The 26959-nt window shown below is 36.2% G+C and overlaps 1 protein-coding gene and 1 long non-coding RNA gene across 2 annotated transcripts in view; one reads left to right on the top strand and one right to left on the bottom strand.

Annotated features, from left to right (window-relative positions):
• The window catches only part of LOC122106848, a 105109-nt gene that overhangs the window by 29634 nt on the left and 48516 nt on the right, over window positions 1–26959 (bottom strand). The window lies entirely within an intron of this gene.
• Lrrc7 (leucine rich repeat containing 7) overlaps window positions 1–26959 on the top strand; it is a 294553-nt gene that overhangs the window by 223321 nt on the left and 44273 nt on the right. Inside the window, exons 19-21 of the mRNA XM_042678371.1 lie at window positions 1796–3479; window positions 7206–7346; window positions 17153–17272. Of these exons, the coding sequence (XP_042534305.1) occupies window positions 1796–3479; window positions 7206–7346; window positions 17153–17272 (1945 nt within the window). The remainder of the gene's footprint in view (window positions 1–1795; window positions 3480–7205; window positions 7347–17152; window positions 17273–26959) is intronic.

The raw sequence follows: 26959 nt of genomic DNA, 5'->3' as shown, positions 1-26959 counted from the left end.
ATCTTCTTAATTTGGAATTGTATTCAGCACGAGTGGCATAGAAGACAGAAGGGCAGGTAAGCAAATGAAGTTCCCCTGGAGACTACCTAGAGCAAATGAATTCACCGTGCACGATGATGCCATTGATTAAGGGAGTGATGGCCAGCTATTAACAGGATGACATGTTAGGAATAGGACTTTTAAAGTGAAAATTTCTGTTTAATCAGTACATGTTTAAGAGAGATGTGGACATTTCACCATCTAACATGCATGTGAAACACTTACATGCCTGGCACAAAGTAAATATACAGTCTTAATGTTGTGGTCTTATTTATTATCATCATCAACATATCAACATTATTTTGTCATCAGCTGAACTTAGGATGTCTGGAGAAGTATTCATTCATCTTTTCAAATACCGTGGTACAGATGCAAAAATCAAGAAGTGCAGAGAGCCAGGCACTGGTGGCTCACGCCTGTAATCATAGCTACTCAGGAGGCTGAGATTTGAGGATTGTGGTTCAAAGCCAGCCTGGGCAGGAAAGTTTCTTATCTCTAATTAACTACCAGAAAACCAGAAGTGGCTCTGTGGCTCAAGTGGTAGAGTGCTCACCTTGAGCTGAATCGCTGAGGGACAGTGCCCAGGCCCAGAATTCAAGCCCCAAGAAAAAGAAAAAGTGCAGAGCATTACAAAACAGAAAGAGAGAGGGAGAAAAAAAAAAAGAAAAACAGAATGAACAAGATGGCATTTGTCTTCTACCAGTTCCTACCTTTGGTAGTTGTAATATACAACCATCTTAAACCCCAAGGAGCAAATAAAAACCATCCTAGGATATAAGTAGTGAATAAGTGTTATTCATATTTTACTGAATATATCACCCCTCTTGACAATGTCTTCTTTAATAATTCAATTATCACTAATCATCAATGCCCATTTGATTTATCGGAACTCTTTAAATTTATAAATTCATTATGTGAACTGAGGCAAATTTAGGTAATTTTGGAAGATTTCTTTGAAATGTTCTTTTTTTCCAATTCACAGAAGCATATAAAATCTTGCCCTCACTAACAAAAAATATAGATATAGACAAGGATAGCTATAGATATTGTTTTTAGTGTGCAAATGGTTTGGAATAAGCATTCAAAATTAGCAAATACTAGAGCTATGTTGGAGATGGTCCTTGGGATAAACATGCCAATGATCTAAAGTCATAATATAATTTACATTCTAGAAAAAAGATATTTGAGTCTGTGTGGGATATAGTCCCTTCAAAGCATGACCAAATTAGAAGACAATTTGGATTTATTAGAAATACTAAGCATTTTTGTAAAGTGCTCTCAAGTAATAGTTTGGAAATACTGAATCAGAATCTCCAGGGATGACTATTTGAAACCAGGTGATTCTAATGACTTGTCTGTTAGGTTCCAAATGGAATACTGAAGGCTTATGATGGTCAGTCATTCAATCATTCGTTCAGCAAATATGTGTTTAATATCAACTATGTGCCAGGCACTCTGCTGAACCTGAGAGAGAAAGATTTCTGTTCTCATCAATTTTCATTCGCTCCAAAAGCATGAAATGATATACAGTAGATGTACTCCCTAAGCTAATTTCACAATATGCTAGAAGATCATTATTACTAAGAAGAAATAAAAAGTGAGGTACGGGAGTGAATATGGGTGTGGTGGAGGAATATAAAACTCAGTGTTAAGTTAGGGAAGATGAGTCAAGCGGCCTTCTTTGCTGCTTGTTCTCATTCTGCCACAGACCGTCTCTTCCTCGTGTTCACGTGTCTTCTTCCCCTTGTGTTGACAGGATTGCCCAATCTTTCCCACAGCCTCTTGATGCTAAGCCATTACTCAGCCAGCGGGAGGCCGTTCCTCCAGGAAATCTACCCCAGCGTCCTGACCGGCTGCCAATGAGTGATGCTTTCACTGACAACTGGACTGATGGCTCACATTACGATAACACAGGGTTTGTGGCTGAGGAAACCACAGCGGAGAATGCCAACAACCCTCTCTTAGGTTCCAAGTCGAGAAACAACGCGCCTTCCCACGGACGCAGGCCTCTGATCAGGCAGGACAGGATTGTTGGTGTCCCCCTGGAACTTGAGCAATCTACACACAGACACACGCCAGAAACAGAAGTGCCTCCTTCCAATCCTTGGCAGAATTGGACCCGAACCCCTAGCCCGTTTGAAGACAGGACCGCTTTTCCTTCCAAATTAGAGACAACCCCCACTACCAGCCCCTTGCCCGAAAGGAAAGACCATATCAAAGAGCCTACTGAGCTACCTGGGCCGTTTTCGCCAGGAGTGCCGTGGGAGTATCACGATTCCAACCCCAGCAGGAGTCTTGGGAATGTCTTTTCCCAAATCCACTGCCGCCCAGATTCATCTAAAGGTGTTATTGCCATTAGCAAAAGCACAGAAAGGCTTTCCCCTCTCATGAAGGATATAAAGTCCAGTAAATTCAAGAAGTCACAGAGTATCGATGAGATTGACATTGGTACCTACAAGGTTTACAACATACCGTTAGAAAACTACGCTGCGGGCAGTGACCACTTAGGAAGCCACGACAGGCCAGACAAACTGCTGGGACCCGAGCACGGCATGATGCCCAGTATGTCTCGAAGCCAGTCGGTTCCCATGCTGGACGATGAGATGCTCACTTACGGAAGTAGTAAAGGGCCCCAACAACAAAAGGCCTCCATGACCAAAAAGGTGTATCAGTTCGACCAAAGCTTCAATCCTCAAGGAGCCGTGGAAGTCAAAGCCGAGAAGAGGATACCTCCCCCGTTCCAGCACAACGCGGAGTACGTGCAGCAGCCCGGCAAGAACCTCGCCAAAGATCTGGTTAGTCCCAGAGCCTACCGGGGCTACCCCCCCATGGAGCAAATGTTTTCCTTCTCCCAGCCGTCGGTGAATGAGGATGCCGTGGTGAATGCCCAGTTTGCCAGCCAAGGAGCCCGGGCGGGCTTCTTGAGAAGAGCCGACTCCCTGGCCAGCTCCACGGAGATGGCCATGTTCCGCAGGGTCAGTGAGCCCCACGAGCTGCCTCCCAGCGAGAGGTACGGCCGACCTGCCTATAGGGGAGGGCTGGATCGCCAAAGCAGCGTATCCGTGACTGAGTCCCAGTTCCTGAAGAGGAATGGCAGGTACGAAGACGAGCACCCTTCGTACCAAGAAGTGAAAGCGCAGGCGGGAAGTTTTCCAGTAAAAAACCTTACCCAGAGGAGGCCGCTGTCTGCCAGAAGCTACAGTACAGAGAGTTACGGGGCCTCCCAGACCAGGCCAGTTTCAGCTAGGCCTACCATGGCAGCTCTTTTGGAAAAAATACCGTCTGACTATAACTTGGGTAACTATGGTGACAAGCCATCAGATAACAGTGATTTAAAGACGAGGCCTACTCCTGTGAAAGGGGAGGAGAGCTGTGGTAAAATGCCTGCAGACTGGAGACAACAGCTGCTTAGACATATAGAAGCTAGAAGGTTAGACAGGGTATGTTTGGCCTTTCTCTGTAAGAATATCCCTCCTGCCTTTCGTTTTCCCTTTATTGGCATTTCTAAGCACGTGTCGTCAAGCATGAACGACATGAATGGATAGAGGGTCAGCACTTTGGATCTTGATATTGTGGGGGAAATTGATCATGATAGATTTTCCAAGAATGCCGCATACTACTTTCTGAGAATCTGTAATGTGCCAGTGAATCAGATATCAGATCTAACCCAAATATTGTTAGTAAGAAAGTATTTACTCTTATTATCTGAGATGGCGCTTCAATTGCTGTCTAGGCATTAAGGCAAGGCAAAATGCTTCTCCTAAAACACAAAACGGTTCTCTAGTGACCTAGAGTATGATTTTTATTGAATCTATAAAAAAAAATATTTTGCCCTTTGCTGCACCGACTCACTTATATTAAATCCAGGCCTAATTTGTTTATAAAAATTTGCACATAGTCATTTCTATGGGACTACTAAAGTTATTACTTCTAATGAGCAATAATCTTCCCAGCAAGAAACAGAAAAATAAAATAAGCAGAGATTAAATGCCTTCCCACACAGTTTCATTTAATAAAAACCCTACCATTTAGAATATTGTTTTAATACAGAAGTAAATGTTTATGTTCAAATCATGCTATAGACATCAAAAACAGCCAATGTTTTACAAAGACAGCAAATGTACAGATTAGAGTGTACATGGTAACCAAAAAAATAGAAAATAATCTTAAATTAGTCCTAATCTAGTAAAAAAAAAATGGCTCATGATAAAATATAGACTGAACAGTGATTGTAGAGTTGAAAAAGAAAAAATATAAAGGGTAGAGATACGTTTTTGTTGCCAGTTCAGATCTCTCTACAAGAAATCTGGAGTTTCATTTGTTGAGAACAACCATTAACTCCCCGTGACCTTTCAATGTACTTTGTGGCTTTGGCATAGAGGGCTTTTGTGCGTTCTGCTCTCACAGTTGAATTTTTAAGATCTTTTCTGTTTTTGTAGGTGAAAATGGAGACTTTTGTCCTCTCATTCTCAAGATTTACATGCGATGTGTAAATTGAGGATCTGGATAATGTGTTTCTGAAATTTTTACTCAAAAGATTATTACTTTCTTTGGTGTCCTGCTAACAGTATAGGTCACTGCATATATCAGGAATTTTTTTTTAATATTCAACTTTGTGTTTTCAGGTTTGCTCTCTTTGTAAGTATAGTATGTGTAGGTCATGTCTACATGACAAGAAAATGATATTGAGGGAAAGAATGAAGTGATAAATGTGGTTGTGGGTGTTAGTTTCTCAATGTGGAAATTGGTTCTGCCTTACAAAATATTTCATCAGAATGTCTGTTTCAAATAGGTGTGCTCAGTCCTATTGAAGGGAACTTCATCAAAGCCTCATGACTGGCTCTCAGGGAGACACCTGCTTGGTTGTTACCACGTCTTACCTCAAGTTATACCCTCCATATAGACAGATAACTTGGAGGGCAAACATATTTGGGGATAAATAATACAGTACAGTTTGGGAACTCTGGCCTTGTATAGACACAACCATATGTTAACAGGGCAAGATAAACTAGTCTAGAAGGGTTATAAGAAGCTTTTTTGGAGCATATGTGCATTGACTAGTAATTGAGGCAACAGAAGAGTGAGTGGAAGCAAAGCATGAAAATGAAAAGCTAAAGGTCTAAGCATCTGGTATCATCATTTATTTACTGATATCTTAGATAAAATGGTTCATTTATCTCCCCAGAGCCATGCTACTGAGAAGTCAATGACTCCTCTAAATAGAGCACAAATGGCATGGGGAAAGGGGATGGAGTCTGGGATGGGAACTTGAATCAACAAAAGTCTGGAGGCCCTGCCTGCCCAGATGATTAAAAGTGAATTCATGTGTGGTCTTTGTTGCTGTAATGACACCTTCTTTTTACTGTTCTCTATATATCCTCTGATTATTCTGCCACTTTAGCATATTATTTCAAGTTATCAGAAGCTCTTCCTTTTGTTTTCTCCAAGTAAAAGATTACCCCTCTCTTTCAATTGAGTCACTAAGCAATTCAGGCTATGTCTTATTTTAAATTTCCCAGCTATTCAACAAGATGAATCTGTTCCAAAGCACAGATTTATTACATAAAATTGGTTTTGATATAACTGTGCTCTTTGAAACCCTGCCCAAAGTACAACAGCTGGAGAGACATGGTATGTTCCTTTCCCACTGAAAATGAGTCATTAGACCCCTGCAAATCAAACAGCTATACTAGCAGCTGCAAGATGTTTGGGATAGATAGAAAAGACAACTGCCTAGAGGTTTAGACGTGGGATAATCTTGACAGTCCAATGTAATATTGGTAAGAGAGCTTTGGAGAGGCAGCTCCAGGTATCATAGTGGAAAGGGGTTTCTTTCTCCTTTAATTTAACCACAAAACATGCTGCGACAGAATTTAAAATGTGAACCCACATATCTGAGGCAGCTACTCTAGTATAAGGGCCAAAAGAACACTAAACTGGAATAACCTAATCCCCAAGAACGCATCCAAGTACAAAATCAAGATGTTTAGTGTCTTTTTCACTCTGGGCATGGTGACAATGACACGTATCTGTTTGAAGTAATCATGAATCCATAACAAGTATGATTGGTAGACAAGCACATCGGCAGCAGCATAATAATCTTTCAGCACAGCTCAATGAGACTTTGATGGTAAAAATCATTACTTTGCAAATAATGCTCTCAAAATAAAGTAGCTGCCTGCTGTTAGTACTCAATAGTATTCACTCAAGAATTTTTGTTTGACAACAAGAGAAATACTTTTAAAAGTTAATATTACCAATGAGCACATTTCCATTGAGGTTAAAGCCTTTAGGATAGGGCTTTAAAATACTTTAAATTTTCAGTGAAATAGGAAAAAAAAACCTACCTCATTCACAGATAACAATTTTAGATGTAGATGCTAAAGAGGAGCCAAAATGTAAATACTCTGTCGTGTAGATGAGATGCTTAACATGATAAACAACCTTAGCAATCCACAAATAGAATTGATTTAATAGTATATGAAACTCTCTTGATTTAAAGTGTACTTCTTAATAGTAAATCCGTAAATTCTGATCCACATGCAAATTTTTGATGGATATAACTGAATAAATAAGGCAATTCAGTCAAGCCAATTTGGACCAAATTGAATGAGTTTTTTGATCAACTGTTTTTCTGACTTGCTGTGTTTCTATCTACCGATTCAGCAAGAAAATATATAATTTTGCCTTGAATGTTGCAGTGCATACACTTCAGGCAGAATTAGATGGTAATGTTTGTCTCTCGTATGTGATGGTCTCACAATGTAAAAGAAGCAGTGAGCTCTGTAGCTGACACATTTCATTTAAAATCTCATTGTTTGAACTTTAAAACTTAATAGACTACTACAGATGAGCAATCCTTGTCCAGAGTCACTACTATCCTGATATATCAGGGAGAGATTTCACGTGTCAGAGTTAGCACTAAGTGTAAAGCAGAATGTATCTTCTTTGCTTTCTGTGTTCTCTGTAGTTTTGGATGGTACTCATTATGTGCATAACTAACACTGTTTACCGTATGCTTTTGTCTGATCAATTGCATGTTTTTAAAAGAGAGTTACTGTTTGCCCGCTTAAAGTTAAATGTTATAAATTTAAACATGTTCATGTAATGATCAGTTTGTTGAGCATGTGTTCACATCCTGTCACATGATTATTTCCTCTACTCAGAATGCTGCTTACAAACACAACACAGTTAACCTTGGCATGCTGCCCTATGGAGGTATTTCAGCAATGCATGCAGGCAGAAGCATGACTTTAAACTTGCAGACTAAGTCTAAATTTGATCATCAAGAACTACCTCTTCAGAAAGTAAGTATGGACTGCCCTACATGTGTCAGCATACCAAAGCCAATTAATGTTGTTTGTTCACTTAATGTATTTAGGCTATACATACAACCCTGATTATTATAGACTCTCATGAGTCCAAAATGTACCAGGGTAAATAATGTAAAGCCTGAATTCTTAGCTGCTAAATGTATTTTTGTAAGACCAGTTATCAGGTTCCTGCTATTTGAATTGAGCATTGCTTTTTGGATTGAACAGATACATGGCTTTTTCTGTTGCTTTACAAGTCATTTTTCTTACATTTTTTTTATTCTTTGTTTTTCTTTCTTTTGTGTTAACATGTTTATGCTTTACTCTTTCAGAGGTAGTCTTGACTTCTCTTGATGATACATTTTTAGAATAGAGCTGAACATTATTAGTAGATTTCAACTGATTTCTTTGGAAAAGTCATCAAAACCTAAACTAGAATGGAAATTAAATGGTTGGTGCTTTTAACTGCTTTTCCAGTTTACTTTCTTTATGGCAAATATAATACAGAAATACAAGATGAAAACCAAGTTGTGGCTCAGCCAGCAATTGCTATTCTTCCTAAGTTAATGGAAAAGTAGCAAGTTAACATACGTTTAATAAAAATGTAGGCATAATTAATGGGATTATCCTATAAGAGGATGTTTCAGGCAGTCAACGGTTGCTCATACCTATAATCCTAGCTACTCAGGAGGCTGTGATCTAAAGATTGCAGCTCGAAGCCAGCCCAGGCAGAAAAAAGTCCATGAGACTCTTATCTCCAATTAACCACCAGAACACCAGACGTGAAGCTGTGGCTCAAAGTGGTAGGGCATTAACCTTGAGTGAAAAAGCTCAGGGACAGCACCAAGGCCCTAAGTTCAAGCCCCACAGCCAACCAGAAAAAAAGGAAAGAACAAAGAAAGAAAGAACAATATTTCATTGTCAATGAAATATATGCTTATTTTCATCACAAAAATGTGAGAATGCTTATTCTACATGCTTTCTTTCTTAGTTATATCTTAATGGAAACTAATGAATTATTTTCATACAATATGTCATTATGTCTACATATTAATACAGTGATAAGCCTAGAAAGTTTATGTGAAAAAAATGAAAAATAAAGTCAACAGAATGACAATAGTAACCTCCAAACACATTCTCTTTATAGTAAAATAAATAAACAAATTCTTATCCCCAAGGAATATCATAAAATTTCAAAAAATCATGTTTTATTGTCAAATTTGTCTCTAATAACTCTATAAGTCTCCCTTAACTCAAAAGAGTTGGATTTTGACTCTAGGTAGAATCACAAAATCAATGAGATGCTTATAACTGCATCTTCTTCGCCATTCGATATCACTTAAATGAAACAAAGCAAATCAAGAAACCTAACTAAACCAGAAACTTTGAATATCATTTCACCTTTCCTCAGCCTCCTATGACTTGGCAGTGGAGAGCTGAAAACTTTTTCTCCAAGAGAAATTTACTTTGGGTATTTGCTAATGTCAGCAATATAATTAGTCTCACTATAGCCAATTTCACAGTAGCAAATGCATAGCATTGGAATCAAAATTGGAACAACTTGGATATAAATGGCTCCTGTAAGCCAGTACAAGTTGGCTCCAAATGCCACCCCATGACCATTTTACGTGAGGCCCTACTTTAATACGATCTGTCTTTCATGGCCCCTCAGATGGCAGGTGCCCAAGGCTCTCATCCTGTTTCCTAACAAAAGAAATTTTCTTAGAACTTATCAGCAATACGAAATAGATAAAATGTTACTTTGGTAGATACCTCTCCTAGAAGGCTTGGGAATTCAATAGAAATAAAACTAGTTTCAAAATAACAAACTTTCAAAACCCAGTGAGCAGATTAAAGAGATTTGGGTATGAAGGAAGCTATTGCTTCCTGAATCATCTGAAATTATATGAAATGAAAATTCCCTTATTCTGCCTAGTTTTGGGCCCTATTCACTCTTCAATCTACATACTAATACAGATGTGGGCAGTATCTGAAAAAAAATCACAATATACCCAAAATGGTGTGGCTCAATGTCTAAATTATTCTTCAGTAATAAATTAGGGACATGTACATTGCTGTATTAATTTTCTGATGTAGTTTTGGATACCTTGGAGAATGAGTTGCTTATCCATAAATATAGCTATAAAATGTTCTTTAATAGGAATAATCCCTGTATTCAGGGATTTTTCAACCACTCCCCTCTTTTGAACACAGAGATGACCTACAGGCTTTCTTTTTGGAGACTATTAAATTGTAAATCAAGGATGATTGCAAGTATATGCCATAGTAAAGTAGTTCACAATGATTAATGAATTACTAGCAATATTTTATGTCCTACATAAAGAAGTAGGAAGAAGAAGAGGTAGAGGAGGAGAAAAGGTAGAGAAATGAAGAAAAGAACGAGAGAAGACAAATACTCCCTATGTCAGAAGACATTATGATTCAAAAAGTATCCATTTAGGGCTTTAAAATATATGTAATACTCAGCCTGGCATGGAATAAAGAAGAAAAATTACAGATATTCAAAATACATAGCAAAATATATTTCTCAAAAGTGTCAGGGTCTGCTCTCTCTCTCAGATTCCAATCGAAGCTTCTGTCCTTTGGACCCAACTATATTTCTAGGGATTTTTTTTTTTGGTAGTTTTTTCCTTGGCTTGGGGCTTGAACTGAGGGCATGGGCACTGTCCCCAGAGTCACTGGCACCTGCCTCTCCTGCAGAGTTTTGATTTTGATTTGCTTAATTTTCCTCATGTACTACACAATCTTTCTTTTTTTCTTTTTTTTTTGGGGGGTCCAGTCGTGGGGCCTGAACTCTGGGCCTGGGCGCTGTCCCTCAGCTCTTCAGCTCAAGGCTAGCGCTCTACCACTTGAGCCACAGCGCCACTTCCAGCTTTTTTTCTTTTTGCTTATATGGTGCTGAGGAATCGAACCCAGGGCCTTGAGCATGCAAGGCAAGCGCTCTACCACTGAGCCACCTTCCCAGCCCCTACACAATCTTTCTTAAAGTACGTGCTCTCTTGCTGGACGCTTCTGGCTCACACCTGTAATCTTAGCTACTCAGGAGGTTGAGACCTGAGGATCTAGGATTTAAAGTCTGTGAAACTGTTATCTCCAACTGAGCACCAAAAATGCCCCGAAGTGGAACTGTAGCTCAAGTAGTAGAGTACTAGCCTTGAGCAATAAAGCTCAGGGACAGCACCCAGGCACTGAGTTCAAGACCAACACACACACACACACACACACACACACACACACACACACACATACACACACACACACACACACATACACACACACACACACACACACACACACACTATGAGTTCTCTGAAATTGACTGTTCTTTGGCTTTCCTATCCATTGCAAATATCTCACATGATGGAGAACACATTTCCTGTGAACCCTTCTTGCCAGAAAAGATAGGCTAAAAATTAGTTGTAATACAAATCTATTACAACACTTTTACTACTTAAAATAATAAAATGAGTGTCTTGGGCATTTGAGATATTTGTCCAGTAACTAAATGCTTGCTATCTATAAGAATTGCACTACAATGTAAGGTGACATCAATTATAACAATTACCAGTTAACAAAAGTGACCGTTTTCTTGAGGAAATTATGTAGTTGTCTCTAATATTCATAAGTACCCTGAGTGATAATTCTAGCCATCTCAAGTTAAATGTTGTGACAGTTTACACTGAGGTTTCCTACAAAGAGTGAGTAAAGCTTCCCAAGCAATCTAAATTAATGTTTTCACCTTTGAGAAGTTAAGCGTTAAGCACATATCTGGGTAAGTGATACCCTTTCCAGAGAGCAGTTAAGGAGCTAAAATCAGATCCTAGTATCATTCTCTCTGCTTGTCAATTCTTGCTTCCTGCAAGTAGCAGGTAGGAGCTCTTTTCTTGAAACTAATTTCTGTTAACTAATTAGATATAATTATTTATGAATAAAGATAGGAAAGTCTGGGCACTTGATAAAGTATTTACATTGTGAATACTTAGTGAAAGGAAAGAGAAGACTCTTCTAGATTTTATTTATTTTGAATAGTTCTCATTTTAACATAGTTATTATATACCAACTCAAATGTTTCATATATATATAGTATTCATAGTATATATACATATATATGTATATATGTATATATATATATATATATATATACTATGAAGGCCTTCTTTTATATAAGCTTTTTGTAATTAAAAAAGTAAATTATAATTTTTTGGAACTCTTAAGCTTTTCTTTAATTCTAACAAATAGCAATCTTAGTATAAAGATTTAATATTTTCTTTGATTGATGCTTATATTAATTGCCCAGAATAGTATGCATAATCTAGAATATTTGATGTATAAGTCAGCTACTAAGCTATAAAATTATTAATATTTTCTATTTGTTTTTATTTATTGATTTATTCATTTATCCATTCATCATTTTTTTCCTGCCTTTCCAAAAAGCACTCAAGGCAACTTTCTAGAACGTAATTAATGGTTCCATGTGCTTTCTCTGGATGTGTTCTATTGTAACTGAGCAAAGCTATTGTCTCAAAATTTTGTGTTATCAGAGAGAAATACAACACTAAAGAAAAAAACAAGTCATTTCAAACTATTATTTTTATTACCAGATGATTAACAGAATAAATAAATATTTCCACTGACAGGTAAAAACAGTCTAGGGATTATTGAAAATCTACGCATTCTTAGTGTCAGGAGATATTTTAAACATGATTTTTTTTGTCTTGTAACTCAGAAACAAAACCTATAAAACATATTCATTGCTGTGGAATAAATGAGGAAACTGAGGAATCTCACCTGCACTTTTACTGGTTTACTGTTAGATCCCCTGGACCTGGCATAGTAGTAAATTGAATTTAAACCCTACTCGGATTGTTACTCAGACCTATGCTCTTTTGTTTCTATATGATGTTGCTTTCTCATGTATTTGTAAAACTTGACATTATCATAGAACGTGGCTCATGATAGTTGATTAAGTTCCTCAGTAGTCATTATTATCTTACATCATCATTTTTTAAAAAAAATCTAGAGAAGTAGCTATTATGAAATGGAAAATAAACAGTGCATAAGTAGAATATCTTAATTAGACAACATGCAATCCTCGTTATTCCCTATATACCACAGGTATAGTGATCTCTTAGCTGAGGTAAATAAATGCTAGTAATTACTTTGTGCTTTGTCAGATCCACCGGCATTTTCTCAGATTAGGGACCTAAAAGAAATCACTCAATCAGGCTGCTGCAGCCCCAGAGACAAACAGGACTGGGGTAGAAATCAATAACCTTTCCTTAAGCTCCTCATTCAAGGGTAGCTGGTTACTAATGTAGTGTCGTCTCTTCAACAGTGGAGAAATTGGTCATCTCTCCTTTAAAAAATTATTGCTATAATATTATAACATAAAATCTATCACTTACTGGCTTATAAAACCAGATATTCATATAAATTAAACAATATCAGGGAAAGGGAGCCTAGATTCATAAAAATGTGTGTGTTATATAATTGTTTCATAGAATTTTGCCTGGAAGAGCATGGTCTCGCTGCCAGTTATATTGGTTTAAAAAAAATACAATTGATACTCATCTCACCAGCTATGAGAAATTTATGTAGCAATGTTTATACCTGAACTATGTTTAAATTGCTAATCTTCCTTCTCACTGAACCTTACTAAATGTCTTGGGATCAGATCATACCAACATTTCATATGCATTTATTAAACTTTGTGCAAAGGGTTACTTAATGCCATTTTTTCCAGCTGAAAACAAAGCAAGATCTATGTTGCACTTCAGACAACTCATGTCTATAATTTCTATTGATTTTATTACACTTATTAATGGCTACATATCTGTCAAGAATGATTTGCTTACCTTTCTAATTCTGAAAAAAAAAGCCTTCAGTTTGTAAATACACACAAATCCCCATAGACAGTGGCAAAATTACTAAAATAATTTTCATGTCCCTATGAATGCTTCATCACCATTACAATGAAATGTAGATTGAGAAATTACTTGGGCATTCCACTAAACTTACAGATGGAACCCATGAAGCCACAAGCATTTATACCTTAGCTCAGCACATACCTACTTTTGTAATACCTATTTTTTTTTTCAAAAGACATGCTGAAAAATAATTTTAATGAAAGTACTCTGGCAAATTATCATTTAATGGCTTTGGTTGGTGGTAGTAACAGGTTGTTTTGTTCATTTGTTTGCTTACTTAATGCAAGGCTTTGCTATATAAACTGTGCTGCCCTCCTACTCATGAATACTGAGATTACAAGCATGAACCACCACACTGCCAGGGAAAATTATTTTGAATACATTATTTTGATCACATTTTATAAATTTATGGTAATGTTCTTTACTAATCACATGTCAATTACTAAACTAACTAGATCTTTGTGTTCATAAGGGATCTGTCCCAAGACCTTGCCAAAATGCCAATTGCTATTGCCACTGTCATATAGTTTCTTCAACTAAATAGCAATAAGAATTTCACAAGCACAGTGGATGCCATGAGATAAGAACAATGCTGGGGCTGGGAAGGTGGCTCAGTGGTAGAGCGCTTGCCTTGCATGCCTGAGGCCCTGGGTTCGATTCCTCAGCACCGCATAAGCAAAAAAAAAAAAAAAAGACCATTAAAAAAAAAAGAACACTGCTGCTCACATGTGTGCAGACATATACTTATGAAAATATACAAATATTTATAAAGACATACATATGTATACTTTATGTCTCAGCAAAATTAGAACTTACTTCTTTATGATTATTCATGGTAATCAAAATCATAAATATTCAATCTACAAATGTCCTCACTAGCTTTTGGGATTAGTGTCTGCTCAGCAATCCTTCCACTCAGCAACATAGAACTTCTTATCCATTTATCTGTGTAAGTGGTTATATATGATGCAAAAAATAAGATTCACCTTACTCTATAAAGTATCTACAGATTGTATGAAGTATGTGGCATGAGAAATAACTGAATTAAATGCCGAACTTTAATTGTTTTCTGTAATAATAGATTTTCAACATTTATGGCCTCAGCTTTCTTACGTTAATCCAGTTGCTACTTTTAATCATTTTAATTTTTTATCTATTACAGAAATTTAGCAGCTAAACAACTGAAATTAAAACAATAGACATACTCCATTGAGAAAGAATTTGAATGTATTATATGTAATTCTCTGTTGTTTTTGGTTTTTTGTTTTGTTAGTTTTGTTGTTGTTGTTGTTTGAACCAGTTGTGAAGCTTGAACTTAGAGCCTGGGCACTGTCCCTGGGCTTTTGTGCTCAAGGCTAGCACTCTACCACTTGAGGCACAGCTCCATTTCTGGCTTTTGTTTTGTTTTGTTTTTGGTGTTTAATTCGAGAAAAGAGTCTTACAAACTTTATTGTCCCATCTGGCTTCAAACCTCAATCCTCAGATCTCGGCCTCCTCAGTAGCTGGGATTATAGGCAATGAGCCAATGGCTCCCAGCCACAATTCTTTTTTTGGTCTTCATACCCCCCACCACAATGCAGTATCAATAGGTTGTCTTCTTTATATTTCTGCAGATTAAAGTTGCTCCCAGGGTGAGTCATTTAAGAAAAAAAATAGTCAGGAGACTCTTGAAATTAATGAAACAGCTGTCAGGACATCCCCTTAATTTTGCTGTGTAATCAAAGTACCTCTTTAATGTTTCTGCATGTTTCTGTTCCCTTTGTCCTTTGTTATAGAGAAGAATTGCTTTCAGTTTTAATTCTAACTTTAAAGGTGCAGATTAATTTTTAGATTCATGAAGAGGCTAAACCATTATGACATTAAAATTTTGATAAAGATTTAACTGCTTTCGTGTGCCAAAAAGAATTTTGCAGCCCTCAGCTGCTTTTTAACGATAACTAGGAGTTATATCTGGGTAGGAAAGCAAGCACAGAAGAAGAACTGGAGAAATGGTATGGATAAAGAAAGGAAATCTGTGTTGAATTCTGGCCACTTCTCAAAAATTTGAATTGCACAGACCTGTCAGAAAAATTATTATCCTATCTCATTGGCAAAGAAACCAAGCTAGAAAAATAGATGGAAACTGAAAATTCAGAAAATACTAACCAATACTACTTAAGCCTTATAACTAGGTTTTAATTGCTTAAGTGTACTATTTTATCATATTTCAATATGATAAGAAAAGAATGTATGTAAGAAAAATATGCATGAGCATATGTGAACATATTTATCTGGAAAAAAATAAAGACTAGAAACTTCATGCTTGTAACCAGACAAACACTGACCACATTCCAGATCACTTTCCTGTTCTTAAAATATATTATCCACATTTTATCATGCAAACACAAATCAAATCAATCCTAACGAACTCAACAGCTTACATTCAGGAACTTTTTCCCCTTTTTCACACTTCCTCCTGGGTTTGTGAAAAAAATTAACCGGACCAAAGTAAAAGAGGAAAAATGAGTTAGCTATTGTTCTTTATATCCATTAGCTCCACCACGGACTTGATAGAATATTATCATGAATCCTGTTTTAAAATACTTCTGAGCAGTACTTCTTAAAAAAAAAGGCATGTAACAAGAATATATATTGGGTGGTTATATAACTAAAGGAGAATAAGCTAGTTCCAGTCCTATCATCAGATGAAGGCTGGCAAGCAGCTCCTGTGTGTATGTCATGATGAGAATGGCCTCCTTTTCTGGGATTGAAAGAAAATGCTTTGCACAAAGTACAATGGTACATACACACGCTACCCATGTTTTATCAGTAGGATTCCTTCTGAACAAGTGCAAAAATGGCATAGGATAATAGCTCTATTACATAAAATTTCCCCAGGAAACCAAGAAGTATTTGTACTAAAAAAATAGCTGCATACACATTCTCTCTGTATATATACCATACCACTATGTATCTCTCCCCTATAGGCTAACATTCTGTTGATGTGGGAATCTATTAGTAATTATTGGAATCTAATAGTGGAATCTAATATTAAAAGCTACTATTAGAAGTCAATTGCTACTAATATTAGAACCTAATAATGAAATTTCTGTTGTTATTTGTTAAAAAATAATAATGATATTTCTGTTATTTGTTAAAAAATGAATCAGACAAAACATTTTACCTTATCAAGAGTTTAAACTTTAATATACACTTGATCTATACAAATAAATAAGTTGGTAACTAAAACAGTCATGATTTATTAACAGTGTGCTTCAAATATAATCATTTCTTTTAGGCTGCTTTATTAAACTTTTCCCTTAAATCTGCTTATCAGTAATGGCACAGTACCATAAATCTTGAACCATGCTAGTATTAATTCTATTTTGGATTAGTGAGAGCTGTATCTCCCCAAATTATTATTGCAGTATTATAAGACTTATTTTTAGGCTGTGGCTTGGAATATTATAAGCTCTAAACTATGGTTTATATGGTTTCAATTTATATTTTAAATGGTAAGATAATACAGAAGAAATAAATTAAGGAAACGTAAAATATTGTTATTTTTAACAATTGATTAGTTTTATTCTGATTATTTGTATTCAGGTACTGTAAATAATCTAAACTTGTATTTAAAATGTAACAAATAACTCTTAGATGGTTCTTTTAATTGTATTTCTCACTGCTTCCTAAAAGCTATCAACTTAGAATTATTGCTCAGTAAATAGTATATATTAATACTACCAGTTAGGATATATGTATTTCTATAATCACACAAAATTAATTTTACCATAATTATTAGGGACTCTTTTCAGAAAACTATGATAAGCTTCTATTACATCACTAAAGAATGCCATACCATTTTCGCAATAGACCCCGTCCCAGCAAAGCAACATTTTAGACAATGGACAAGAAGATCTATCTCCTAGTGGCCAATGGAATCCTTATCCACTTGGGAGGCGGGATGTACCTCCGGACACCATTACTAAAAAGGTAATCAATTTCAAATTGATAACACAAACCATCAACCAGGCACCTTCATTGTAATATGTAATCCATACTTTGTGTCTTAACATCATTCTTACCTTTGTGAACAATTTAGTCTAAACCTCATCCCGTGTTATAAAAATCATTCAACTATTAAATCCATTGAAAAGCATAGAAAAGGAACACTGCTAGATGCTCAGAGTTAGCTATGTATGTTTTTAAACATCCCTAACATCTCTGTGCAGACACTGCCAGTCTCACAAGGATTTTAAGAAATTCTTTGAAGTGCAAGTACAGAAAGCTATGTGACATATCTTTCTGTCTCTCTTGCCTTCAACGGTGTCTTGTACCGTGGTATAAAATAATATTGGATCACATAAAGATTTGGTACACCATTTCTGAAGTTGTGACAACTAATTGAACAAAAATACTTAGTGAGCAACAATATGTACATCAGTAAGGTGCTGAGCACTCTCTAGGTGCTAGAGAATAAAAAATGAAAAAATATATTTACCTGAAGAGTTTTTTAATCTAAGGAAGTACATGAAGTGTATTGGCAGCCTTTCTGTTACATGATAGGACATTATAAGGGAAGTGAAACAGAAAGCCATATCAGGAGGAAGATTTTTGCCACATACGTGGGAGGCAAATTATGTCTATTATTGCATAAGTATTTTTAAAGCTCAAATCACCATAGGAAATCACCATAGGAACTGTGTGTACAATTCTTAAATTTTAAAAATTCCAGGGAACAAAGAGGATGAATAAGTAAATTAATATTAAAACAAATTGAAGCCTCTGTCACTAAAGAAAATGAAAACGAGATGCCATTTTACATTTACCAAACTGGTAAAAATGAAGAAGTCTAGAAAACAAAAAGGAGTTTGCAAGTATAGGAGACATTTTACACTTCCAAATGGAATACAAAACACAAACCACTCTGATAAGAAATCACATTGTGAAATTGAACATACTCTACATCCAGCAAATCTCCTCTAACTTAGAAAAAAATCTCCTTTAAAGTAGAAAAACTCCTACACACATCATTCAGGGGATGGTCAATGTTTACAATATCAGAAAATCAGGCAAACAATTTTCTATCAACAGAAAATTGTTCAAATTCTGTTATGCCATGAAAAAATACTCAAAGAAATTAAAAGAGTGTGCCTGCTTATCATGCTGAAAGCCCTGAACTCAAAGCCTAGTACTATCAAATAAATAAGTAAATAAAATAGTAAATTATGTCTACAACCATGTCTTGGAAAATGCAGTTCAAATGGGAAAACATTTCAGGAACATGAGGATTATGATGTTTTTAAATCTCAGAAAAAAAAAAAAACTGGAAGTGGCTCAAGAGGTAGAGAGCTCACCTTGAGCTGAAGAGCACAGGGAGAGCGCCCAAGCCCAGAGTTCAAGCTCCACGACTGACCAAAACAAAAACAAAAAACAAAAAAAGAAATAAACAAAACTAAAAACTAGGGCTGGGAAGGTGGCTCAGTGGTAGAGCACTTGCCTTGCATGCCTGAGGCCCTGGGTTCAATTCCCCAGCACCACATAAGCAAAAAGAAAAAAAGCCAGAAGTGGCGCTGTGGCTCAAGTGGTAGAGCGCTAACCTTGAGCTGAAGAGCTGAGGGACAGCGCCTAGGCCCAGAGTTCAGGCCCCACGACTGGACCAAAAAAAAAAAAAACTAAAAACTACTAAGTACATGCATAAGAAAACTATTTTATAAAGACATAGAATTTTAGAATTATGCTTCTAAAGAGAATGCACAGAGTAAAATCAGAGAAGTGTCTGATATCGTTGAATGCTATTATAGTTCTAAAATCCAATGGTTCCTCAGCTCTAGTTTTTAAACTTTGCTGTGTTTTTTTAAAATTAGAATGCATTCATTACTTATAGATATATTGCATCACTGCATATCGTCTTTGTAACTTTGGTGATTTTTTTCCCTGGTGACTTTAATGCTCTGTATGTGTGTCTGTGTGTGCTCACACACACGCGTGCGTGCACGCGCGCGCGGACACACACACACACACACACACACACACACACACACACACATGTATGCCAGTCCTGGAGCTTGAATCCCGGGTTTGGGTACTGTCCCTAAGTTATTTTTTTGCTCAAGATTAGCACTCTACCACTTGAGCCACAAATCCAATTCCAGCTTTTTTTTTTTTTTTTTTTTTTTTTGGTGGTTAATTGGAAATAGGAGTCTCACAGACTTTCCTGCCTGGGGTTGCTTTGAACAACAATCGTCAGATATCAGCCTCCTGAGTAGCTAGTACTCCAGACAGTAAGCCAAGAACACCAGTCTGATGTCAATGCTTTTTAAAGAAATATTTCATATCTAAAATAATTGGTAATACAATTGATATGTAGAGACTGTACTTATTATTAATTTGCCTATGCGATAATATCTAGCACTAAACAGAATGTAATGTTTATTGTGCTTCATACAAGGAGCACAGGATGCCAACTATGACAGGGAATACTATGAAAAGGGAACACATTTAATGAAGAAACTAAAGGAAATTAAGGATAGTCTTACTTAGTGTCAAATAAGATTGAAAAGAGAAGGAAACACCAGATTATTCTAGGCTTTATCCTTTAGGAAATGGGAAGGGGAAATGGGAAGTACTTTAAAGGGGAAAAGAAATGTCAAGTTTTCATTAAAAGACCACTCTGAGAACTTTTCAGAGATTAAACTAAAGGAGAAAGGGTGGAGACAGGAACAATTAAGAAGCTTCTCTAGTTATCCAAAATATAACAGATGGAAACATAGATGATAGGCAGAAAGGCACAGATTTCATATAGTCTTAATAGTTAGAGCCAAAAGCATCTTGTGTTTCACTGGACATAGAACATAGAGATAGGTAAAACCACTAAGGTTGATAACCAGGTTGCTAAAGTGGTTGAGCTAGTGATGTCATTCCATTCACTGAAATGGAAACTATGTAAAGAATAAGTGATGGAAGGGAGAAAGAAGGAGAGCTTCAATTTTAATATATTGGTTTGAAGTATCTTTAGGACAACCATATGGATATTTGATTATCTATCTGAAGTTCAGTAGTGAAGGCTGAGCTGATGATAAGCATTTGCCAATCATCAGTGTATGTTATAATTCAGCCTTCAGTGAGACAGACAAGGATTGTGCCAAGCTCTATGGAAACACTAACATTTACAAGATGTACTTTGGAATATGATACAGAGGGGAAAAGCCAAAGTTTTACCTGATAGAAATCTCCACCACATGTTGTAGAAATGTCAAGGCAAATAGTCTTGCATAGAAAAAAACTGCAAATGAAGATTTAGATAAGAGGCAAACTGATGAAGATCTAGAGACTGGGGTTTATTCTTCTGTTCTATGATTCATAAGGACCTAGATGTTTTTAACTTTCCACGGTCACCCATAATCTTGTCCTAAAGCTGGTTTCTCTCAAAGATAAGATGATTCCAGGGACAATTGGTGCTACCCATTTCCTCTTTCAAGGCTAACAAGGAGACCAGCTTCCAATGGCTGTCTCATACGTAAAACCTTTCTCCCTCAAATCAACAAGCCTCTTTCTATATTTTGTGGATTCCAACTAGCTAAGCACTTTCCATCAAAGAAAAAGAAATGATGTAGTTCTGAGTTTGGCTTTAACTAATTAGTTGGACTAGATGGGACTAATAGACAAGATGGAACTGACAGCTCTAATGAAAACTAAAGAATAACATACAGAAGAAATTCAAGATAATAGGATACCTTGGGAACCAACAGGAACAATAAAATATTTCAAAGAGGTTATGGTCAATAGCATCAAATGATGCCCTCAGAAAAATCAACAAGTTCTCTATGATGAAGGAAAGGCTCCCTGAATTTGGAAACCTAACGAACCCAATAGAGTTTCTATTTGGAAAAAAAGGAAGTGTAATGAATGTGGTATAGAAATGACTATAAGGGAAAACAAAAGGAGTATATAGGATGATATATGTCTGAACGTTTATAAAGGCTGGAGGAGAGAAGCCATTAGTGAAGGGGAAAATGGAAGTGCTGGACAGGAAAGGAGAGAATCTGCTTCACATGAGAAAGAAAGGTTAATTTCGTAGGCTATTGAAGGAATACATCATATTCAGTTATGTAATTGTAAAAGACTGTTAACATTTTTATCTTCCAAGAAAAATTCTTTTTTTATCTTTAAGTAGTAGTACAAAAGCACAAACGAAGCAGTTTGTGAATTCAGTGCATCTTGTTCAATGTCACCTCTTTCAATATTCCTACCAGGCTACTTTAACTAATTAGTTGGACTAGATAGGACTAATAGACAAGGCTACTCCTTCCCCTACTTCTCTTAATTTTGTAGGATATGCATTAAACTTTTTACTGCATTCTTCTCCCTTTCTTTTCTGCATTTCTCTACCTCCCTCCTCTTGACCCCACCCCCTCCGTCAAGTATCCATTCCAATAAAAATTCTTATTTATTACTCTAAATGCTTACATTATCTATATATACACCCATTCTTCTGAAGTTTATTTGAAAAGTCCATAACAATATATTAAATCATAGTATCAGTTCAAATGAGGAAGATCGTTTTCTTCCATCACTACTTACTTTAGGAACCCCCTATCATTCTATGATTGGTTATAAACATCTGTGAAATCATTAGCTTCATCAAAGGCCAAAGTAATTGTTTAATCTATCTGAAAACCTTATTAGGTTGACCATCCCTAAGGAGATTTAAAATCAAAAGGAAATGACTATACAGACATGTTGAGACAGAAATAGCAGTGCCAAGGTAACCTTAAATAAATATGAGTTCAAACACTTCCCTTCTACCAGGCAACTAAGAATCTACAAACCCCTACCAATATGGTATTTGAAAATTCTTTAATATGTGAATTTGAAGTATTCAAAGGTCTCCTTTAGTATTCCTGAGTCTGCCCTCCCTGAGTGCCTGTCTTTTCTAGAGTGTTCAAGGTTAAGTTCAAAGAGACTTGACAGTTAGAAAGGTAAGGATGGATAACAAGGGTCAGTATCAATGGACACAAGTGAAGACAAAGGTATAAATGGTTGCTGATTAAGTCTTGACTCACAAAACACTCCCTTTATGCTGAACTTCCCTGTTACTTCCCACATCTATACTGTTAGCTCAACCATTAAGGGCTTGTGATTTGCCAGGACATCATCTATGAGGCAAGTAAAGAAATTTATTATATAAAACTAGAAGAAATGATGTGGAGTGTGTGTGTGTGTGTGTGTGTGCGTGTGAGTGTGTGTGTGTGTGTGTTTGTGTAGTAATGATCATTTTTATGTTCCTGATAATGTTCTCTCCTCTGATTCCACTTCCAAATTGCAATGGTAGTTTTTTTCAGGGCCATAAGGAAATATCTGTTTATGAAGCTTCAAGGAAGAACTATTCATTCCTCACTTTAATTTTAGAAGTTGTTTTGCTTTTAGATAGAGTAGATTTCAATGTTTCTACAAATGTAGAAAGGTCAGATCCAAAATACCTTTTAGAAATCCTAAATTTTTTTGCTTTTCTCCATATGGCCAAACTACCTTTTGTGTCTAAAAACAGCTGGATCATATTTGTACTGGGATTGATTGATTTTTCACTAGATACTAAAAGTTCATCTATTGTAGAACTTTCCAAAGGGCCAGAATAAACTAGAACCATTTAAAAATAAGTAGATATGCAAAACCAGTGTGGCAGGCACAGTGTAGTATACCTGTAATCCCAGCATTTGAGAGGCTGAGGAAGAAGATCATGAGTTCAGGAAGATCATAAGAATACCCTGTCCCAAAAGCAAAAAGATAAATCACCTTAGAGATACACTGAAAGGTTTGGAGTTATGGCTCAGTTGGTATAGTGCTAGCCAATGAGTGAAAGTGTCAGGTACTAAGTTCAAGTGTCTGTCTCAGTCAAAAAAAAGATACATTTACAAATTTAAAAGCGATTTTATTACTTTATGAATATCTAAAATATATAATCTTTAAATTGTCATTGGAGAATAACTTCTTAAAACTTTTCCCACCCAAAAAAAATTTTTCTCTCAGGTAGCTGCTATACATAAAGAATTGGGGGTGGGAGGACAAAGAAAGAAAAAGTACCTTTAATTCTGAGATTCAGCATAATGTTACTGAGATAACTTAGAGGATGAGGAAAGGAAGCTCATTTACATAGAAATAGAGGAAAGTACAATATAGATAAGAAACAGACCGACATGAAATTAAATATTGGGGAACATAGAGACAATCAAAAATAAAAGTGTATTCAAGGCTCTGAGAGTCAAGATATGGAAGAAGCAGCTATGAAAATCAAACAGGAAAGTCTATATTAGAGACAAGAGAAATAGAAATGTTTCCTATTTCTATCAGCATCAAGTCAAAAATTCTTATTCCTGTTACAGTAAAATTGAATTTGAAAAAAATATTATTCTGAAACTTTACTGATTATCATACTACAGCTCAGCTTTCCTTTTGTGCAGAAGGAAATGGGTCAGATAGAATAGTTTGGGTTTTTTTTTTTTTTTTGCTTAGGCTTTACAATTAGTAACAACTCATTATTAGTCATGAAGAACCCCAACAATAATGCCTTTACTTCATTAATCCCTAAGCAAATGAGAGGAATCATCTGTAAGTACTACCAACCTCAATCTAGCTTCAGAATTTCTTCGTTCTTTCTCAACTTTTTTCTTTTCTGATAGTAGAAAATCTTTTACTGATCCAAATAACTATTCCTTCTGGTTACTGGGCAGTACAGCAGAAAAGATTTTAATTCCTTAAAATGCAAAACAGAATTCTTACATAGAGTCATTCTGATCTGTTGAGTGAATTCCCTTCTGCATCCTCTCTCTCTTTCCTGACTCATGCCATGTCCCTGAGAACTCCTTATGGAGCCATATGAAAGACTGCATTGACATTCATGGTAATAGCATATTATATTATGAGACAAAGGATGACAAATAGCTTTAAGAATAGTAACTAAGTGTCTTTGCTGTTGATGAGTCTGCCCCCAAACAAGAAATGAACCTAAAGAGGACAGAAGTCATACAATTGCAGAATTTTTACAGGAAAAAAAAACATCAGCCCAATAAGTAGTCCTTAATAAGACTCTTCTTTTTTAATATATAATTTTATTGTATAGATACTGTACAGAGGGGTTACAGTTACGTGAGTAAGGTAATGAGTCCATTTCCTATCTAGCGTTGTTACCCCCTCCTTTGTTTTTCCCCTACCCTCCTTTCCCTCCCCACCTCCCCAGCTGGTCTTTCCCCCTCCCTCCCCACCCCGCTCCCTCTCCACGCCTGAAGTTATAAAGTTCTTTTTCAACATAGTGTCTTGTACATCTCATTGTTACAATGGGTCAACCTGTATCCCTATTTAAGCATTTTGTTTTTTCCCTTCCCTTCCCCAAATTAGAAAAATGTATATACAAGATGTAGGGCACCGACATCAAATATAGTGAAAACAGGGGTTATACAATGGGGGAGGAACATACCAAAGAAACAAAAAAAAATCATGTAGTATATTCTAAATATGTTAAAAACAGTAGCAAGAAAGAAAAAATCCCTTGTGTCCCTATCTTGGAGTTCATTTCGCTTAGCATCATCTTATATAGTCATACACGTACAGCTTTTGACCTTTTCTGCTTGTCCTAGACATATACTAGTTATTGCAAATAAGGGAAACCATAGCCAATAGACACATGAAGAAATGCTCAACTTCTCTAGCCATAAAAGAAATGCAAATCAAAACAACATTGAGATTCCACTACACCCCAGTTATAATGGTTATAATCAAGAAATGAGACACTTCTTAATAAAAATATATACCATTTGTATTAATGGAAAGGTGGTTTTTTCGGGGGTCATAAAAGAAAAGAAGAACAGTCAGATGGAATTTAATATACCCAGATAAAAAAGAACATCTACCCCTAATGAGACTTGGAAAGAGATTCTAGAGCTAGTATTGCAACCCTACTTCCCTTTGAGTTTTGGTATCTGGAAATAGCCTAGAATCAATTGCTCATGTGGATAATAGGTAATTGGTACTTAATAACATCCTTCTGGTTGATAAGGAACTTTAAAGAATTATTTCTAATCACATCAGTTGCCCAGAAAGCATTCATACCCACTCTTATACAATCATTCTTCCACTTGAACTTCCACTTAACTCCTGTTAAGAATAGGAGAGGTTAAACACATACTGCATCACAAGGAATGTTTGTGGTTAGGATCAATTGTTGATACTATTTGGGACCCAGGAATCACTAATAGGAATCTCTTTGAGATTTCTAATAATCACATTTATTTATATATCAGTGTCATGTTAAGACACTGACTAACTCATTCTGTGTATTAAATCTATGCTTCTATCTCTACTAAACTTATGCAAGCGTGGTTTTATGGCAATATTAGTTACTCTTCTGGGACAGAATCTAATACACTGAAGTTGAGATTGTACAAGCTATCATGGATAGAACAACCTAGAAAATATAAATATCTATGGTCTCAAATCAAGTGACACACTTTTATGATGCCATAGAAGAGCATCATTATAAAAACTCCTATTGATATAAATCAAACGCAATTCTCAAAGTAAAACTTAACTATTGCCATGGTAATTTTTCCCAGAAAAACCAACACAGCCATGTCTTTCGCAGTACTGTGGAAATAAGAATGAATATACCTATTAGACTCACAGTTTTACATCCCTACAAATTAACATAACATGGAGATAGAAAAAGAGGAGATAGAGAAATAGAGACAGAGAGAGACAGAGACAAAGGCAGAGAGAAACGATGTTAAACAAGAATTATTTGCCAAGCAAAAGTATATGTCCTAGAAGGAGCGAAAATTCTATGAAAATGAGATTCTTGGTGGGGACAGAATTGTTCTCATCTAGACCAATTCTGAATTATTCTTTTGATAAGAGTGCAAATCCATAGAAGTGGCGCTGTAGTTCAAGTAGTAGAGTGCTAGCCTTGAGCTGAAGAGCTTAGGGACAGCACCCAGGCCCAGAGTTCAAGCCCCACGACCACAAAAAAGAAGTGCAAATCCAAAAACTGTCAATCAACTAGGTACTAAATCAGAGGAAGGAAATAAATTTGTCACTTAATAAATCAACAGAAAGACTAGTGGATGAAAATACTTGAAACAAATGACTGTTCTTCAGAAAATTGAATTAACTCTAGCATAAATATTACCTTTGAGGCATATATAAAAGCAAAAGTTCAAGAGTAATCCAATGCAATAAAAGTGTACATAGTTGCAAATGTCATTTGGAAACTTAGATAACATAACACAGAGGGGAATCAAGGATTGTGACCAAGTAAGGAATGTCAAAACCATTAGGTTCTGCCTGTGGCTAGTGACTCAGGCCTGTAATTCTAGATACTCAGAAGGATGAGATCTGAGGATCACAAGGTTGGAAGTAGCCAGGGGAGAAAGTCTGTAAGACTCTTATCTCCAATTAACCACTAAAACTGCTAGACTGGATATGTTTTATATTTGATGTGGCCCCATTCAAAGGGGCCACTGTTCAACTTAATTTACTGATCACTAAAAATAATTTGTAAGTCTTTCTGAGCAGACTAGTTATGAATCCTGAAGGTTGGGGATTGGATGATTTCCAGAAGTTAGTATTTGGGATTCATTCACAAAGCAGTAACTGGGAAAACATAGCTACATAAATGAAGCTTAGTGA

This window comes from Dipodomys spectabilis, unplaced genomic scaffold (genome assembly GCF_019054845.1).
Source record: "Dipodomys spectabilis isolate Male_0828 unplaced genomic scaffold, ASM1905484v1 ptg000002l, whole genome shotgun sequence".
Taxonomy (NCBI): Eukaryota; Metazoa; Chordata; class Mammalia; order Rodentia; family Heteromyidae; genus Dipodomys; species Dipodomys spectabilis.
Note: the sequence above shows the minus strand (reverse complement) of the source record. Positions and strands in the feature narration are given on the sequence as shown.